Source organism: Neospora caninum, chromosome IX (genome assembly GCF_000208865.1).
Source record: "Neospora caninum Liverpool complete genome, chromosome IX".
Lineage (NCBI taxonomy): Eukaryota > Apicomplexa > Conoidasida > Eucoccidiorida > Sarcocystidae > Neospora > Neospora caninum.
The window spans coordinates 2,207,793-2,226,220 of NC_018390.1; the positions used below are offsets into that span (position 1 = coordinate 2,207,793).

Below are 18,428 nucleotides of genomic sequence, written 5' to 3' on the forward strand. Positions count from 1 at the left end.
CTCGATGTATCTGTGTGTATCTGTGTAGGCGCATGCATCTGCGTGTGTCAGGGTGTTAGCGATTCATGCCCAAATGCAGTTCCGGCGTGAACGTTTTTCGTTCGATAGGCCAACGTCGGTGGAACGTGATCACTTTGCGTGTGAATCGTACGTTTGAAAATCCGATGTTTCGGATGTCGGGACCCGGTTTTTGCGGAACGAGATGAAAGAGCAGCGCAAATGGCACGTCTCTCCCACGGTCGAGTCACGCGCACACGAATGAACGTCAGGCTCTGAGTCGATCGCGGCGCCTTCTTTAGAGAGAGGCGACTGAGCGATCGGTTCACGCCACAGACTGCTTTTTCCCAGCAACGGGTTCGCGCCCCACCCTCAATACCGTCTCGATGAACAGGTGTAAATGCGAACCTCGCTGCAGTCAGGTGGCCGGGGGAAAGGAGAGGAGGCTTGCAGCGCCAAGCTGCTGCTCAGCACACGTGATACATAAAGGCCCACACATTCGCGGATACAAATTTGATATCCATTTGTATACCTATTTCTGGACGTGAAAATACCTTTGCATCAAAGTTCATGCCGCTGTTTCTCTCTCTCTCTCTCTACATATATATATATATATATATATATATATGCATATAAATATATCAGGATCGTTCTGTACACAATTCTCCATACTTCTCTGCATAGCTTCGTGTATCTCCGCAGCTGGTGACGTCGCTATATGTGCACGGGTCTCTTGTCCTCATTCTTTCCGTACTGCACATTTCTATCGCATGCATGCCCTGGATGCACCTAGCTTCTGCCACACAGAAGGGGCGCCTGGATCAGCGAAAAATGCGAGAGGAATCGTGGCAGAAAAAGGCATCCCGCGACTCTGACAAAAAGACAAGGCGACCCTAGAACAGGGCCACCGATGGAGGTGACAAAGTGCGATTATTAAAGCGGCCAGGGCGTCACGAGCATTGTCATCCGAAGGCAGAGAAACGTGTCCAAAGAACAAAGTGCCCGAAAAACAACTCTTCCACGTGTCTCCATTGCCGCTTCTGCAGCTGCCTCGGCTCCCTCGCAAGACTCGAGATGTGCCTCCTGGTCCCTCACAACCCCCCCCCCCCCAAAAAAAAAAATCGTCACCAATATATATATACATAAATCTGTAGGAATCTCTCTCTCTCTCTCTCTCTCTATATATATATATATATATATATATGAATTGTTTCGTCAAGATGGAGCATGTGTGCTCACAGGGTTTGTTCTTTGGTTCCCTGCGCTCGGAGTTTCTCTCGGGCATCGCTGCACTTGCGGAGCGCCTCGCGACCGCTGTCTCCTATCAAGTTTAGCTGTTTCACTCTCTCCACCGGATTCGCGCCTTGCGACGTTCTGCTTCCGTCGGGAGTCTTGTGTGATCCCTCGAGAGACCCAGACGCCGGCTTTTCAAAAGGAGAGGTTGTTCTCGCCTCCTCGCCACAGCCTCGGGTGCCTTCGTCCACGAAGGCCAGCGAAAACAGGCAGTCACTCAGTTGCTCGGAGACATCGTCGAGCTCCTGAAACCCCACACAGAGGAGACCGAAGGACAAAAATCAAAGCGGTGTCGAAACGCTTTTAGAAACGCCCTGCATCCCTTCTGTCCCCTTCAGAAAAATCAGCAATCGCATTTACACAGAAACCTATATATATATATATATATATATATATATATATATATATATGGGGTATACAGATCGATGCAGAGAAAGATGGATACCTGTTTGTGTATATATGCCAGGTTGCTCCTGAGTTCACAGCTTTTCTGTGTTGCGTACGCGTGCCGTTTTTTTTGGTGACGCAAAAAATTTGTTTCTACGGATCCTGTCCCTCTCGCCCCCTCTACTCCCAACTACATCTCTCTATCTCAATGCATGCATCCATGCGCCTACACGTATTTACCTATATATATATATATATATATATATATATACATACACACACATATATATACATATATATATGGACGTGTCAATGGATACCGCCGAGGCGCGCCCCTGTCAGTCTCGCCTCCATCCCGGTTTCCCCCCCCTCTCTTTCGCCCCTGGGTCGCCGAACCGTCTCTCTCGTTTTGCTTTTGAGTTTTCTCACCGCCGCCGGCGCAAGGGCGGCCCGCGCGCTTGGAACTTCTTCCGCTACCGCGCGGACGATGTCTGAGGCGTTCCAGGTCTTCGCCGCGAAGTCGAGGACGGCGGGCTGCTGGCCGCCGAATGCAAATGGCAAGAGAAGCTGGCCGTGCGGCGCGAGCGCGGGGGGAAACTCGCGATGCATGCGCGGCGGCATCGCCGGGTCGGACAAGTCGACTAACGCCACTTGCGCGCGCACGCCGAGACGCCTGCGTGGCGCAAAAAACAGCCACGTGCGCGAGGGTATCAAGCGCTTCCTCTCAGAGCGCGAGAGTGGTGCGCATGCACAAAACAGAGAGCGGCGCCCACGCACGAAAAATAGAGAGAGGTGCGCATGCACAAAACAGAGGACGGGAGCTAGTGAGAAAAGGAGCGAGCGAAGGCGATGTGGATGCACGTAGCTCTGCGCTCCAGGGAACAACTGCGACGCTCGGCATGCACGCCGAGAGCCAGGCTCAGACGTGACCGCGGCACTGAGACAAGCTCGCATGACCGTGAAAGGAAACCAGGCAGCTCTTCGCACGGACAAGACGCTACCCATCAGCATGGCGACACACATACCTCCACCTCTTTACGAATACGTGGGCATCTGCATCCATAGATGCGTCTATGAATGCATGTGTATCTATGCATATATATATATATATATATAAATATATATATATATATATATATATATATATATTTGTGTATGTATTTGTGTATGTCTGTGTGCAAAGCGAGAGAGATGTGGATGGGATTCGGAGAGTGTCGTGTGCGGAGGGTGACGCGCGGGCGTCAGCGTGGAACGCCGCGGAGTGTCGACTGACTGGAAAAGAGTTGCGAGGTCTCGAAGGAGAGGCGCGACGATCTGGGACGCGAGTGTGTCGGGGTGAAGGTAGCACAGGAACGCATGCAGCGGCTGCTCGACGACCTCGCGCAAGTCTCGGAAGGTGCATAGGCGGAAACCGTCCGCGTCGGACTCTTGGATGAGTTCCTGAGCGACGTCCCACCTAAAGAACGAAAAACCAAAAACCGAAAAGCTGCATGCACGCGAACGCGACGAAAAGGCAATCGCGCCAAGACCAGAGCGAATGTGCGAAGGAAAACGAGCACGACAAAAGAGAGAGTCCGAGACACAGAGGCGCAGTCACGGCACGGAGTCGCTTCTCCGCGGGCCGTCGCTGTGTGTGGAGAGTCGGCGCTCGAAGGAAAACCACCGGCAGCTGCGCACTGCCCGCGAGGGGAAACAAAAACGCGACAGCGCCCTGGCAGTCCTTTGGAAAGCGACGGGAGAAAGAAACCTACGAGAACGCAGCTCGGTCGTTCAGCTTCGCCACGTGGTACTTTGCAAGGAGGACCGGTGCCGAAAGCAGGAAGAGGAAGAAAACCCAGGGCAACGCTGCAGGGGGAAAAGGGGAACGGACAACGCTTTCGCGGTCTGAGGAGAGACGCTCTCAGCGCGTGGCTGTCGCAGACCAGAATCCCCGGGTAGGGAGAAAGTCGCCCCTCTCGCGTGCAGGCGCAGCGCGAGAAAGAACGACGGCGAGAGAGGAAGGAACGAAGGCGAATAGAGCAAGGGAAGAGAAAGAAAAACGAAAGGGGATAGAGCTGGAAACGAGAGAGAAACGAAAAAGGATAGAGCAAGGAAGGCGAAACGGAATGGTGGATGAGGAAACGAGCGCGCTGCTCCAAAGCGACTCACTGACAAACAAGATCTGAAAGAGACGCTCCTCCTTCGTCAACTTGTGAGGCTCCAGTAGCAGCGCGCTAGGATCCCGCGGCGGGCCGTACCGATCGACTGGCCCACCTGCAGAAACACACAAGTCAGAAAAAAACAAAGGAACGATTACAGTATGTACAGATCTATAACACAGTAAATATGTATATATCTATATATGTATATGCGCAAGTGTACTCAAGAGAGGGTAGGATGTGGAGAGCCATATATGATTGTATCCGTCTAAATATATATGTACAAACATATATATATATATATATATATAGATATATATTAACGACAGAAACATGCATGTATCTCATATACAGATCTGTGTGAATCAGTACATACAGTATACATGTATGTGTGCGCAAGAAGCTCATGAATATATATATATATATATATGTATATTTATGTATCTATATGTATGTTCGTATAGATGTGAGGCCGCTCATATGGAAGGGCGGAAAAGCACCTGGGTAGAGCTCGATTCCTTGATGCCGACGCGCATGCAGTGTTTTTTCTTCCGCCTCTTTAAGAGACTGATCAACCTGCACGTGAGCAATTGGAGTTCACACACAAGAAAGCACGGGATGGTGCATACGGAAGGAACGCCTCTTCAGCAAGGGTAGTTCATGATGCACACGGTACGAATCCACATGCATATATATATATATATATATATATATTTACATATTTGCTGGAATGTGTATGTATTTGTACAGATATGCCTATATATATTCGCATGTGTTCGGACTGCAAAAAGTGCCTCCGCCTTCTTCTCAATCACCAGGAAAAGAGTCCCACGGTAACAGACACGAAAATGAAGCTGCAGAAATAGAGGTGTCTCCAGGCCTACACATGTCCAAACGCATCTTCATATACATATATACATATATAAGTATATGCATATATATATATATATACATATGATCACATATATTCAACGTTGACCTGTATACTCTCATTTATATCCGTAAATGCGTAGACTCGCAGTGTTCAGCTCCTTCGTCCGCGCCCGAGCGTGGAGAGTTTGCGAGAACGAAAGCCTACAAAGCTCTCACCATGGCTTCGATTAAACTTTCGCCGGCGCCGACTCTGACGGCCATTTCCGGGCGACTGATGATCGCGTCGCTTCCCGCCGCCTTGGAGGGAGAAGCGGAGGCGGTGCGTTGAGTCTCTGAGGGAGCGTTTGCAGGATCGGCTTGCTTGCTCGAAGTGAAGAAACGAGAAACAGGACTAATACCCATCGCGAAGAACGGGCGCGTGTCGCCACGAATGCGAGACGGCGAAGAAAGGTAGAGAGAGCCGCAAGCATGCAGAGCCGACCGGGGCGCTGAAAACCTCCAGCTTCTCTGTGAGTCCAGCGACGCGTCTTGCGGGAGTCTTGGTCCCAGATCTCTCCGAGGTCGCGCGTGCAGAGGCGTCAAGCGGAACGTCGCTTCGACCTGTCTCCCTCCCCAGTCGGATGCGCCGCTCGTCTCGGCTCTGGCCTCGCGAGGCGCCGTTGCGCGCCGCGGGGCTTCTCCTGTCACCAAAGAGCGAAAGCGAAGAAATGAGGCAGCACGCCCTCCAAGGGAAGGGAAGGGAAACCGCCGGGCGTCTGTACAGAGCGTCGCGGAGCCCGAGGGCGAAGCGCGCAACGCGGCAGGCGAGGAAGGCGGCGAACGCCGAGAGGCGGAAGGAAACAGAGACAAGGAAGACACAGAAGAAAACGGAGGCAGCGACGCAGCAAGCGCGGGGTTGTCACCTGTGGGGGCGTGCGTCGAAAGCGAGAGAGAGGAAGAAAAGACGGAGGGAAGAGCGCCTCTCCGTCGCGGCGGATGAAAGAGCCGGAGAGCCATGGTTTTGGCAGACTGAGAAGCGGGAGACAGCGCCGAGACAGCACAGAGAGGCGGGCGGCGACGGAGACGTTTTCGAAGGGGTGGCGCAGCCCTGAGGAGTGGTGGTTCACGGCGAAGAACGCACGTGCAACGGGAAAGGACTCAGAAATGAGTACGGACGCGCAAGAGGCAGAGAGGAGTCTTTCACATCGAGGTATCGGCCAGGCTGGTGCTGCCGGCGCGCATCCCTCGATGAAGCAGACGTTGTGAAGGGCACTGTTTGTCCAGTCGTTTGTCTTTCCCTCTCGTGGCTTTTCTTGGCCGGAAACGTCCCCAGCGGTTCATTCCCTGGACTTACTGTGCACACTATTCCTCGCGCGCGAATTGCATCGGGATCGTGTAGAGAGAGGCGCGCAAAGACTCGACGCATGCCCCCGATTTCCACGGGCTTTTCCGGCCGCGCAGAGGTCACTCGCTTCACTCCATTCCAAAGCTTTCGAAAAAACGGGCTTTCCGTTGGAGAAATCGGAGGGAACTGGGCAACGTTCGAGGAAGCCAACAGGGAGCGGAAACAACGCACAGGGCACTGGCAAGACCGGGTGTCTATACACCTCGAGACCTAGCCGGCAGTGCGAATTGCATGCCGCCCGCACGGCTCCGAAAGGGATGAGTCGTTGCGGCGAGAAAAAGGCGAATTTCTGGAGAAATCGTTGGGAGAAACGCAAGCAGTTGAGGCGCAGGAGGCAGGAAGAACTGGGGTACCGTCCTGGATCAGCGTCAAAAATTCTTGCTGGTCGACTGCGTTATCGTGCGCGCTGCGTCGAGACGGGACAGCTGCCTTTATGCGGCTCTTTTCGTTGACCGTCACGCCCTCTGTGCTGTACAAGGCGGAACGCAACAGAAAATGAGACAGCCCCGCAGCGTTGTGAGCCCGCTTCGCACTTCAGCTGGACATATTTTTATAGAGATAGTCATTTGCCGCATGCAGAGCCTTCTGCAGGTCTCGCGCTCCAGAGCAAGCGTTACACAGCGCGGTTGACTGGGGAGTTCACGTTGTGACGGGGTCTCCATCGTGCGTGTAGGGCCCCTAAACCGACTTGAAAGCAACGAGCCTTGCTCGCTTCCCTCCCATGAGGTGCTCATAGAGACGCGGCGACGACAAATGTTCCCACGCAATTGCATGTCTTCAGTGTAAAGCGAATGTAGCTACAGAGTTACGAAACATACTCAAGTGCCCATACATAGACATATATACATGGATGCCGTTATAAATGTGTACGTGAACATCATGAGCGTTGGCAGCAGCAGAAGCTTCGTTGTTCGAACGTAGATCGGGAGTGTTACTTCGCATGCAGGTATCGCCTGCTTGGTCTGTGCCGCGCAGTCCTAGCCACCGGCAGAGCTGTCGCATTTCCCTTGAGTGATGCCATTTGAGAGCGAGAAACAAAAACTCTGAAAGCCCTGACGCCCGTTCGGGTGTGTGTATATCCTTGCACGAATCTATCAGCGTCTTTTTTGCGAGTATATACAAATTGGACCACTACCTTAGGCCTCGAATGTCCGTGACTATATATATATATATATATATATCCCTATGTGTCGTTTGTGTAACTGGCGGTTGCCGTGTCCCAGTGTTTTCTATTCCTCGTGAGTCCGTTTCTGTGTGCGTGTGTCCCTCGTGCCTTTAGTTCGTCGCGTTCCCTTGGAGTATATCGGAATCGCTCGGTGCGATTCCTCTCTTTTCTAGTTGTCGCGTTTGCTCCCACAGTGTGCTTGGGCGCGAGCTCCCTCAAGGCGCGAAGCCTGCGTCTGAAGGCCAGTCCAGGGTTTCACCGAAAACACGAGTGACACATCGCGTTTTGCTTTTGAAGTGTCGAGCGCATCGCGCACGTCTCTGTCAGACTCCGTCACGCACAGTCCGCACTTCCCGAGAACACTTCTCTCCCTTACATTGCCACGCACGCTTCTTCACTCTTTTTGGCGAACGCCCCAGAGAGAGCCGAGGAAACTGTCACGCGCAAAGGTCCAAGTTTTTGTGTCCTCGCGTTCCTAATCTTTAGGCGACCGGGATCGTAATGTCGGCGGCGCTGGGGAAGGTGTTGGCGAGCGGCCCCTTGGTGGAGATCCACTTGGCGCCGACTCCGTCCGACACGATGCGGCCCTCAGCTTGCCACTTTTTGTACTCGACTTTGGTGAACTTGGTGAAGCCCCACTTGTTGGAAACGAAGACCTTTTGGCGTCCAGGGAACTTGAACGCGGCGCGGCGGAGCGCAGTCACGGCAGTCGCGACGCTCGCCTCCTGTGAAAAGAAAAGAAGCCGGATCGACACTCAACTTACGGTGCGGACGGGCAGGCCAGCGCGTGAGGCCAGCGCGTGAAAGGCGTCGAGTGAGAACCAAGGCATCCAGAAAAACCGGAACGCGAGAGCCGACGAACAGAAAAGAACGCGATGCGGACTCACGCGCGTTCTGCCTTTGGCGGCTTTTCGGATCGTCGCCTCGATCGTTGTATTTTTTTATTTTAAGAGAGTGAAAGATGTGACACGTTCCCTCCGCAGGTTCGCCCCTCCCTTCTCGCGACTGGGAGTCTCCGATTTATTCCCGTGCTTTTTGCTGAAACTCACTCTGGTGCGAATCGACATGAGGATTTGGCCGATGTCAACGCGCGCGACCAAACCCATTGGCTTTCCGAACGCGCCACGCATACCGGTCTGCAGTCTATCGGCACCTGGAGAGGAAAACAAGAGAAACAAGAAGAGTCCAAGCACCGTTGTGCCTTTTCAACGCAACGCGCGCATGCGGTGAAGGTTTACTCGACGCTTGCAGGCACAAGAAGAGAGGAAGAAGGTTCGCTCCTTCTCCGCAAGCGGGAAAGACGAGACACGCAGGCGAGTGCCCATGGGAGAGCAGGCATGGCAAAAAAGACGACAGCAGGCGGCCAAAGATGCGGCAGGGTGGACAGGACGAGCGACAGGGGGTCGGAGTTCCCCCGCCACCGCAACCCCGCACAGAAAACTCAAACCGCTTCACCACCCAAAACTGTCAATTGAGTCGTTCTTCGTAGGGGAGAGCACGACCTTCACAAAGGCTTGGTTGGAGCGTAGCTACGCCGCTCGATTCAACCCTCGAGTCTTGCACGCGAATCAGATATCTAAAATTTCTACGGGACGGAACGCAAAAGAGAGAACTGGGCGAGAACGCTTGGGAAGACAACACGAAGGCCGTCGTCGCCATGACTCCATGAAGCGCTCGCGACAACTGGGACACACAGGCGCACTTTCGATCTACGTACCGGCGCATGAAAGCATTTTGTTGATTCGGAGGACGTGGAAGGGGTGAACGCGAATGCGGAGGTGGAAGTTATCTTTACCGCAGTTCTTGATCATGTACTGCAGACACAGGAGGGAATCGCAAAAAGCAGTGGGTAGATACACCGAGGCAGAGAAACGACAGGCTGACGCCCTCCGGGAACCCGCACCCCGACGGAGCAGTAGAGATCACCTTACAGTCCTTTCCACTTTTTGCCGGGGCAGAAACGTAAAGAGTCTCGCGACGGCAGACACTTCCGGTGAAAGGCAGACACTTCCGGTGAAAGGCAGACACCTCCGGTGAAAGGCAGACGCTCACGGGCGACATGCACTGCGCGATGCGAGGAATCGTTCGCGAACGCGCGCGAGAAACCAAAGAGCAGTTCTCGCGGTTAAGGCCGCATGCACATTTCTACAGATACAGCATTTCGGAGGGAGCAGGTTTCTGGGGTTTGCCGGTGAAAAAGGAGCGGCGTTTTCTCCTGCTTCGATCACACGGGACCGGAGTGAAACCGAGCGTCTGTATATACACTGCTGCGTGTAAAGTATAGAGCGATCGCCGTTCGTGCGAACCGCTGTGGCAGGTAGATATGGATACGCCCGGGCGGTATCGAAGCGTCTCCGTCCCTCTCCCTAACCCGTTACGTCATTTGGGACATGTCTGTGAGCGTTTGTGTGATTTTTGACGCCCTCAGCCAGCCTTCCCGGTCTTCTGGAGATCGCGGCCGCGCGCCGAGGCCGCTCGCTGAGAACGTATCTACACGCGAACGGCCTCGCGTGAGTTCCCTTCCCGTCTACCGTTCTCCCTTGGCACGTGCGGGGTTGCTCAAACCCGTCGAGAGAAAAAAGGAAAACTTTCGCGAGAAAAAGTTTCGAGCTCGACGCCAGCACATATTTGCGTTGCTCTCGACGAGACCCCACACAAGCTTTGCATGCAGAAACGCGTCCGGTCCAGAACGGAAGCAAAAAGATTCCGAGGGAAACGGGGGACGAGAAAAGGGAGAAATTACCTTGTTCGCGCAAACGCGAGCAGCCTCCAGAGCCTCTGAGGAAATCTGTTCGTACTCGTCGGAGACGAGGTGAGCGACACCAGGGAATTCGTCGACATCTGCTCTCTTTCGTCCCGCGTCGTAGATTCTGATCTTGGCATCCGGAACACCGCGGCAGAACCGCGACTTCGGGTACGGCTTGTTCTTGCAGTACCGGTAGCAACGTGCAGGACGGCGCCCCATTTTGAATCAAAGAGTGAAAAACCGGAAAAGCACCCCAAAAAACACGAACCTCTCAATCCACTCGGGTGTACATACACGAGTCTGCTGTGCCCAGAGACACCACGCGTGGACGCGCCCCACGACAAAGGTTCGCGAAAAAGCGAAAGACGAGAATCGAAAGAGAGGTTGTGTGTCTCCACTTCCGATAGAGCGGAAAAGCGACTCGCAGGCCGACCCGAGGAAAACCGCGGAAATTCTGGGGACTCGCCCCAGAACCTCCATTCCCAGGAAAACCTCGTGGCCGCGCGCGCTTGCGCGAAAAATAGCATGCACTCTACCGCCCCCACACAATTTCGCGCCGACCCCAGCGGTTGGCGGCTTTTAAACGGGGAGCCTTTGCAAAAAAGGGGGGTGGGAGAACACGAGCTGGACACACCAGCGAAAGCTAGCGCTCCCTCTCGAGAAGACAACGGCAAAATTCGCGCGTTCTCACGATAGAGAGGCAAAACGAGCATGCGATAGTGGACCGAAAACGGGAAGGAACCCTTTTTAAAGAGCGGCGGAGATGTCACGGACGAGAGTACCGCCAAAACATATAGATATAGCAGACAATGTTTATATAGTGAATGGTGGACTGTAGAGACAAAACTACAACTATATGTATAATTGGATGAGAGGACCAGCAAATACTGGGGTGACGCTCGTGTGTCACACGCGGCGCTCGTCAAAACTGCATAGCGCGGTTCACGGTTCCCTCTTCAGAGGGAGACCGGCTGAAGACCCTCGATCGCAGAGAAGCGACTGAAAACCTCTTCATTTCTCTGTTTATTTTCATAGCGCAACTGGAGTTCTTCTGGGCCGGCTAGTTCTGTTTTCGACGCTCCGTTGCTGGAAAATCCAAGAGACGAGACGGCGCGCCGCTGTGGACAAATACGGGGGAGGAGACGGGATTTGTGGACCGACACAGATACGCAAAAGCGTATTTACAAAGGGCGTTAAACGCTTACAGAGGCAGGCGTACGTACACGTGGCGAGGAAACGAAGAAAAGGAAGAGGAGAAGTAGTGTGGAAATGCCTTTTTGACCGGAAGGGTGGTAGCGGCTGCTGCTAGTTGACCTCTTCTACACGCACAGCTCTGAGCAAAGTTCTTTTTTAAAAATTAAGTATTCCTACATATATGTATACGGCTGGAGTTGGGACGAAGAGAGAAAGCGGTTTTCTCTCTGCATTTTTAATTTTGGTTAGTTAGAGTTGCATCTACAGTTGTTGCAGTGTACCTCCAAAGGTGCTTCTCCCCCCGGTATCTGTGCTCGCCTTCGCATTTTAGTGCTTTTTTGCCAGTCGGTTTTCTTCTTCCTAAAACGTTGTCTCTTTTCTTTTTCCCTGTACGCGGGAAAGGCATCGCGCATGCCATAAGCCGGGTGTCCCTGTCAGGTTCCACGAGGAGTCATAGGTCGGCGGAGCGAACTTTCCATCATTTCTCTTCTCCTTTCCCTTTGTTTCTGACTTCGAATTCCTTTTAATCGCTCTCTCCCTTGACAGTGATGCCGTTCTCCTTAGGCTGTCGACATTGGTCGCTTTCTCTCCTCTAGACCGTTTCTGGCTTCTTACCTCCGGTGCGATATCGATCTACCTCTGGGCATTCCAAAAAGATCTGCGTGTTCGTCTTTCTGTCTCGCGCATTCGCCTCTCCCTGTTGCGTCTTCCACGCTGAACGTCGCCTGACATTTCGGTATTCTCCCGGCCTCTCGCTTTCTGGCTTTCTCTTCGGCGGAATTCTGGCTCGAAGGACACTTCCTCGCCTCTTCTTGTCTCCTCCCTCGTGAAAGGCCACATCCTCCTTTCCTCTCTCGCCGTCCGCTCCTTTCCTCTCTCGCTTTTGTGTTCCCTTTTCGTGTCTCTTCTGGTTCACATCCACTCCTAGTCTGTTGACTTGCGATGGCCCTACGGGCGGCTGAGAGCGACAGAGAGAACATCTTCGGGAGAGGAAGGAGAGAAGATGCAGAAAGCCAAGCGGTCAGAAGCAGCCGGAAAGCAGCCGTCCGCGCGTGGGCGGGAGTCGGACAAGAGAACGAAAATGAAGGAACGAAACCTACGCATGTTAAATCAGACAAAGATGACGAAGAGCTGGAAGAGAGAGATGACCGAGCAGACGAGAGAGGAGAACAACGTCAAGAACGAGATAAAGAACGAGAAGAAGACAGAGAAGGGAGGGCAGAGGCTTCAGATAGCGATGATGGCGTTGAGGTAACGGCCATCGCCATTCCGTTAACAAAGGTTCCCGGAACGGTGTTTGAGAGTCTTGTCCCGTCGCCTTCTTCGCTGTCTCTCGCAAGGTCGCCGCTCTGTCCGGGTGCGCCCCGCAGGGAAACTGAAGAGCTGCGCATCTATTTCGACGCATGCAAAGCAACGACCGATCTGGGAAGGCAGCCCCACGCAGTGGCGAGGAAGCAGCAGCGTGTGGAGGACTCGCATGCACGCGGCGAGGCCGAGAGCGAGGAACAGGATGCAGAGACCGAAGGAGAAGGCGCAGCCAAGCCGCGAGAGGCTGGGAAGCGGCACGTGGCCGCGCAGCATGCGGCCGAAGGGAGAACCGATGAGGGAAGAAAGGACGACGAAGCAGATCTTGTTCTCCCTTCCGCCTCGGATACGGATGTGGAGGAACTTGAGAAAGAAGGGTGGTGGATTGGTTCTTCTAGAGACCCCGGGAGGGGATCTATTCCTGCCTCTTCCCCTGCCTCGCATTCGTGCTCGGCAAGTGCTCCCTCGGCGTCTGCTTCCTCTTCTTTCTCGTCGTCTCGCGCTGCTTCTCACGCAGCATCTGTCTCCCCGGGCGGCAACGCAGGGGCACCAGAGACAGGCGACCTCACCGACTTTCTCGTGGAACGGTTGCTCTTCCTGTCGAGCAAATACGAGGAGCACGGCGAAGTGTGGAGGGCGACGGGTTTCCGTATTGCCTCGGGCGTGATTCGCCAGTGCAGCGGCGCAGCCTTCCGAGCCGCCGAGCAGGCGAGACGAGCTTCCCAGACACACCGGCGCCAAGGCAGCCATGCGGCTCCATCCTCCCCGGCAACCCAAACGTCGGAGAACACTTCCCCAGGCTCTCCCGCCTCTGCTGCGTCTGCCACTGCTGCGTCTGCCACTGCTGCGTCTGCCACTGCTGCGTCTGGTTTGTCTCCGCGTGCGCGCCTGCGCCGCGAAGGGATCACGCGTCAGAACTACGTGCTGCTGAAGCAGGAGCCTGGGATCGGTTCGTCGATTTTCCAGACCATCGACGAGTTGGTTTCGACCGGGACCACCCGCCGGCTGCAGGTGCTGCTCCACGGCGAGCGCGCGGCTGCCCGCGAGGAGTTGCAGAAAGTCTGGGGCGTCGGATTCCACACTGCGGAGAAGCTGATCGCTTTGGGGGTTCACTCCGTCGCGGCCCTGCGCAGAGTCGTGGCGCAAGCGGCGTCTCGCGGGGGGCGAAGCGACTCACCGGCCAGTGTACATACACCGCACGCGTCGCCAGAGGAGGGACTTTCAGAGGCCGCGAAAAAGGCGGAAACAGACGGGGCCGCACCCACGGGACAGACGCTGCTGCACAGCGTGTTTGGCGCGGACCACGTGGACACGTACCTGTTGACGGGCGAAACTGGGCGCGGCAGAGGCACGCCGCGAGGTGTACATACACCGCGCCCTGAAGTGCAGAAGACCGTGGCGTCCCCAGGCGCCCGTTGGGTGCACGGTCCGGCGCGCGCGGGGGTCCGGTTTGCTTCGAGGAGGGCGACCGAGGGCGAGGACGCCGTCGCCGCGAAGAGACAGAACGAGGCCGCCCGTCTCCTCACCAGGCCGCAGCTCACAGGTCTTAAATACGTCGAGGCCTTCCAGAAGCGAATTCCTAGAGAGGAAGTGGCTGCGGTCGCCGACTTTATTCGTTCCGAGCTGGGTCTCGAGAAGGCCAACGAGGAGCGGCCAAGCATCCGTCTCCGAAAGCGCGCGAAACGCGAACAGAGAGACGAAGGAACGAAAGGCGATAGGGGAGACGCTCAGGAGTCGGCGAAGGACGAGAGAAGAATCGAGGGAGCGTCTGTCGAATCCTGGACGGACGGCCTGCTCATGCTGGACGTGTGCGGCAGCTATCGACGTGGAAAGGCGGAATGCGGAGATATCGACATTCTCCTTATTCGCCGAGACAATGTCCCCAGGGGGTGTTTGAAGAAGTAGGCGTAGACGAAGGCGCCGTGCACTTAGATTCGTCTTTCTCTGGATGACGTTCTCAGCCTTTGGTTCTTCATGCCCTCTCGCTTTCTTCCCTCGTTGGCTCTTTCTGCGCGCGGGGAATGTGTGTTTGTCTCCAATCACTTGTGTCGAAAAAAGGCGCGATCTGTCCTTCGTTTCCCAGCGAGTCTTTATCGGTGCCTCGCCGCGCGCGCCTCGGCGCCCTCGTCCTTCGCCTTATGCCGGCTCTTCCTTTCCGTCTCTCACGTCCTTCTGCTTCCTGCTACCTTCTCTGTCTCTCTGCCGTCGTTTTATCTTCAGCGTCATCTCACGTTTGACCTCTTGCGGGCTTCTCGTGGATCACCTACTCCTCAACGCACTGGCGACACCCGCCGACCCAGACGGCCGCGCCAGGCTCGAACGTGAATCTTCGCCCCTCCGCCGACGCAGCGTCCAGGAGGCAACGCCCGCGGAGAGAAAATTCTCTGAATCCACACTCTCGTCCCGACACTCAGTCGCCGAGCTGTACTGCGGAGTATGCATCTGGCCTCCCAACCCTTCGGGAGGACAAGCGCGTAAGCGACGAAAGAACAACATGCCAAAGGCGCCAAGGATAACGACTGCCCGCACCCCTTGCATCCGCACGTCTGTGGCGTGATACATACATACACATGTATACACATACCTACTTAGACATACACACGCACCTATACATATATATATATATATACTACCCAATGCGCATATAAAAAAATAAATATGTATATACACATGTGTGTGTAGTGTGTGTACCAAGTCATGTGTCTAAACAGCCATGTACAAATATGCGCATGCATATGCGTGTACACCTATACATGCTTTCACCTGTCTGTATACATGTACAGGCCTCTGAGAGTGTGCGTATACACACATATACGCCTTAATCCATGTCTACATATATAGAATTACGTATAGACGTGTGTACGTCTAGGTAAGTATGTGATATACGTGTATGTATATGCATGCATGTCTATCTATCTACATATATGTATAGGCTTGTGTGTGTCTGAGTAGAAATGCGTATATACGTGTATGTATATGCATGTATATATATATATATATACGTATATGAATAAACACCTCTCCATATATGCTCGTCTGTATACGTCTAGATGTATGTTTATGTAAAATGTGTAGTGCTTGTTTGTGTATGTACCCATCGCGGGCGTCTCGTATCCAGGTGTGTGTGTCGTGTAGAAGTCTTTTTTCCAGTGTTTGAGCATGTGTGTGTGGGTTTGCGTCTATGGCGGTATGTCTCTCCCTCGCATGTTCATGTGACGCTGACACTGTGTCGCTTTGTGCGTCGCGGCGTCTGCAATCTCTCCACCGTGTGTGGATTTTTCGTCTCCGTCTGTCAGTTTCGTCTCGCGCGGAGTGTGTCATTACTCGTCTGTTTCTCGCCACTCGCCTGCGGCTTCCAACCGTCGATATCCCCCCGTCCTCTCAGAACCCCTCAGTGGGCGGGTTTGCCGGTGTCGGCCTCTGCGTGTTGGCCTGGGTTTGCTCATGCTTTAGCTCTTTTCGCGTGCGTTGGAAGGCTGCGGTGCATGCGCGAATTTCTCTCTCGATTTGCGTCGGACCGGCAGGCGCGTTCGTCGGCCCGCGACTGCCAAGGCGCATTGACATCAAAATATATCCGGCTCGGTGTCGCGCCTACGCGCTGTTGTATTTCACCGGCTCCGCGCAGTTCAATCGGAGCATGCGTTTGTGGGCAAAGCGCCTGTCTGTCTTGCTCGACGACACTGGCTGCTACCCGCGACTGACCGTCGGCGCTCGTGCCATGCAAAAACCGGAGATTACAAGCCCGAAGGAGCGTCAGCACGACCTGAGTGACGGCGACTTAAAACGCGAACGGGTGAACAAAGACACCGACAAAGAGGCGGGGTCCGACAGAGAAAGCGAGGGAGCGCCGGACGCCTTGGAAGACGCAGAAAGACCGAGCAGCGGCGAACGAGAGAGATGGGGAGGAACCGCGGTTATTGGAGAAGAGCCGGAGGGCCGGGAGGCGGAGGACGCGGTTTACCAGGCTTCAGAGATCCCCATCAGGGGAAAAGGGGGAAACGCCGTCGCAGGACGGCTGAAGCACTGTGCGACAGAAGAAGAAATTTTCGATCTCCTGGGTCTTCAGTTTGTGCAGCCCAATGACAGAGAAGTATTTGTGCAGCCCAAGGACGTCGCGAGTCCGTCTTGTCAAAGCAGTGAAGGCAGTGACTAGTCAAAGCAGTGAAGGCAGTGACTAGGAGCCGAGAGTAACGCCCGACGGAAGGGAGGCTTCAAGACACAACCCCAGAACAGAGAGACCACAACCAAACTCGGCCTCTGAGGCTTTTTCCAGAGGGTGGAGCTGCTCCGTCTTTTGTCACCAGTTTTCGCGTCTGTGCTGGTTGCGGGGATTTAGTGAAGCGTCAAGGTTGTCGCCTTTCCGGCCAAAGGCGTCGTGAGCGTCCGAGAGAGGCCCCCGACAGCAAAACGCCTTTTCTGGTTATCGCCTTGTCATCGTCTTGCTTCTTTTTAACCGTTTCGTCAAGCTCAGCGCGCTTGCAACCGCGCACGCTGGCAATCGTCAGCAGGGCGATATTCCAAAGACACGTTCACCGCCTTATGCCGACGTCTGTCGCCGCTCAGCCCTAAAACTGGCTGTCTACACAAACACGCATGCCGGCACACTTACATATATATACACACACAAATATTTATGCATAGTGTTTGATACGATCCTGCGTACGCGTTTTGAAAACGAGAACTACGGGAGAAGAGGGACGCGTCCACAGATCGATCACCTCCGTGATTGCCTTCGACGCATACGCAAGTGTGCCAGGGCTGCTTTCCGTCCGGTCTGCTATCCTTGTGTGGGTATTGTTTTGCTCACACTTTCGCTCGCGTGGCAAGCAGAAAGACGCACGATTCTTATCTGCGTGGCAAGCCGCTGGAATTCGGTTTCGCTCGGGCGACCCGCTTCCTTGCGCACTTCGCCCAGCTGTGTAACCGGCGTGCTGTCCTGGGGTGTTCACCTGTCAAGGTGACCGCAGGTGCGTTTCAGCTCTCGCGTGTTTTCGTGAGCGATGCGCCGATTTGACGCACTTCTGTGAGGGGCTGAAACGTTTGTTTCAGGTGGGACCTGGCGCGGCAGCCTGATCTGTCCTCTGCCGCGCGATCTCGAACGGCCTTCCGAGATGTGCAACTCCTTTTTGCGAACCTGCTTGTACCCGGCACATCGCAGGGACGCCTGACGACTCTTCGCGCGCACACCCAAAACAAGACTGCGACGGAAGGGTGGATGCGCTCTGTATTTATGCTCTGTATTTATGCTCTGTATACTCTATCTCCTGAGCGCTCGATTCCCCGTGTCACCGAAAACGGAAGCACTGAGACCAGCACACCGAGACCCGTCAGCTCCGTCCACCAAGGGGTACAAGTGCACCACAAACGCTTAGTTCCTTCGTCGCGCTTTCGGCTAAGCGCGGAAACGCAGCGTCTCTTGTGGATGCCTGCGCTGGGTATGCAAATGTGTTGCGCACGCGCTGCTGCTGCGCAGTATCGGGGAGGCGCGCGCGTGTGTGTGGCGGGGTGTTGTTAGCCGACGACGTGTTGTTAGGCGACGACGTGGACACCTTCCGAACGCTCGAGAAACAAAACGGACAGGCGTCACGGCCAGGACGGACAACACTGCGGTCGCGCTGGACAGCTGCACGCCGCAACGGTAGCCATGTATACAAAGTACAGTCGTGGATATGTACACGCTTTTCTTGGCTAGGATATACTCAACTGCGGATACACTCAAATGCAGAATTCCATCTCCCACTGGAATTCTCCGCTTCTTCAGCGGACGAAAAAGTACCACACTGGCATCGATGTACACACAGACGACGGCTGCAGGATGCCTCCACATATATATTGTAGGGGAAAAACGCGCATGCGCGAGCGCACTGATCTCTGTATCTCTATAGTGCGACATGCATTTCCCAGAAGCACAATTCGAAATAAATTATAAGTAAACACGCGTGTAAT

At 54.5% G+C, this 18,428-nt stretch overlaps 3 protein-coding genes across 3 annotated transcripts; 1 reads left to right on the forward strand and 2 right to left on the reverse strand.

The window, feature by feature from the left end:
* Nucleotides 1-1,232: 1,232 nt before the first annotated feature.
* On the reverse strand, nt 1,233-5,090 carry NCLIV_041170 (conserved hypothetical protein; the record flags this gene model as incomplete). Its single annotated transcript, XM_003881026.1, has 7 exons — nt 1,233-1,535; nt 2,107-2,350; nt 2,951-3,133; nt 3,429-3,522; nt 3,826-3,930; nt 4,316-4,391; nt 4,905-5,090. 7 exons carry the CDS (start codon nt 5,088-5,090, stop codon nt 1,233-1,235), a joined length of 1,191 nt encoding a protein of 396 aa, XP_003881075.1.
* Nucleotides 5,091-7,719: 2,629 nt separating this feature from the next.
* Nucleotides 7,720-10,202, reverse strand: NCLIV_041180 (60s ribosomal protein L10, related; the record flags this gene model as incomplete). The annotated part of the gene is made up of 4 exons (XM_003881027.1): nt 7,720-7,962; nt 8,287-8,390; nt 8,955-9,051; nt 9,981-10,202. 4 exons carry the CDS (start codon nt 10,200-10,202, stop codon nt 7,720-7,722), a joined length of 666 nt encoding a protein of 221 aa, XP_003881076.1.
* A 1,917-nt stretch (nt 10,203-12,119) lies between these two features.
* On the forward strand, nt 12,120-16,635 carry NCLIV_041190 (conserved hypothetical protein; the record flags this gene model as incomplete). The annotated part of the gene is made up of 3 exons (XM_003881028.1): nt 12,120-14,383; nt 14,703-14,956; nt 15,779-16,635. The coding sequence occupies 3 exons, from the start codon at nt 12,120-12,122 to the stop codon at nt 16,633-16,635; spliced, it is 3,375 nt and encodes a 1,124-aa protein (XP_003881077.1).
* Between the last annotated feature and the right edge of the window lie 1,793 nt (nt 16,636-18,428).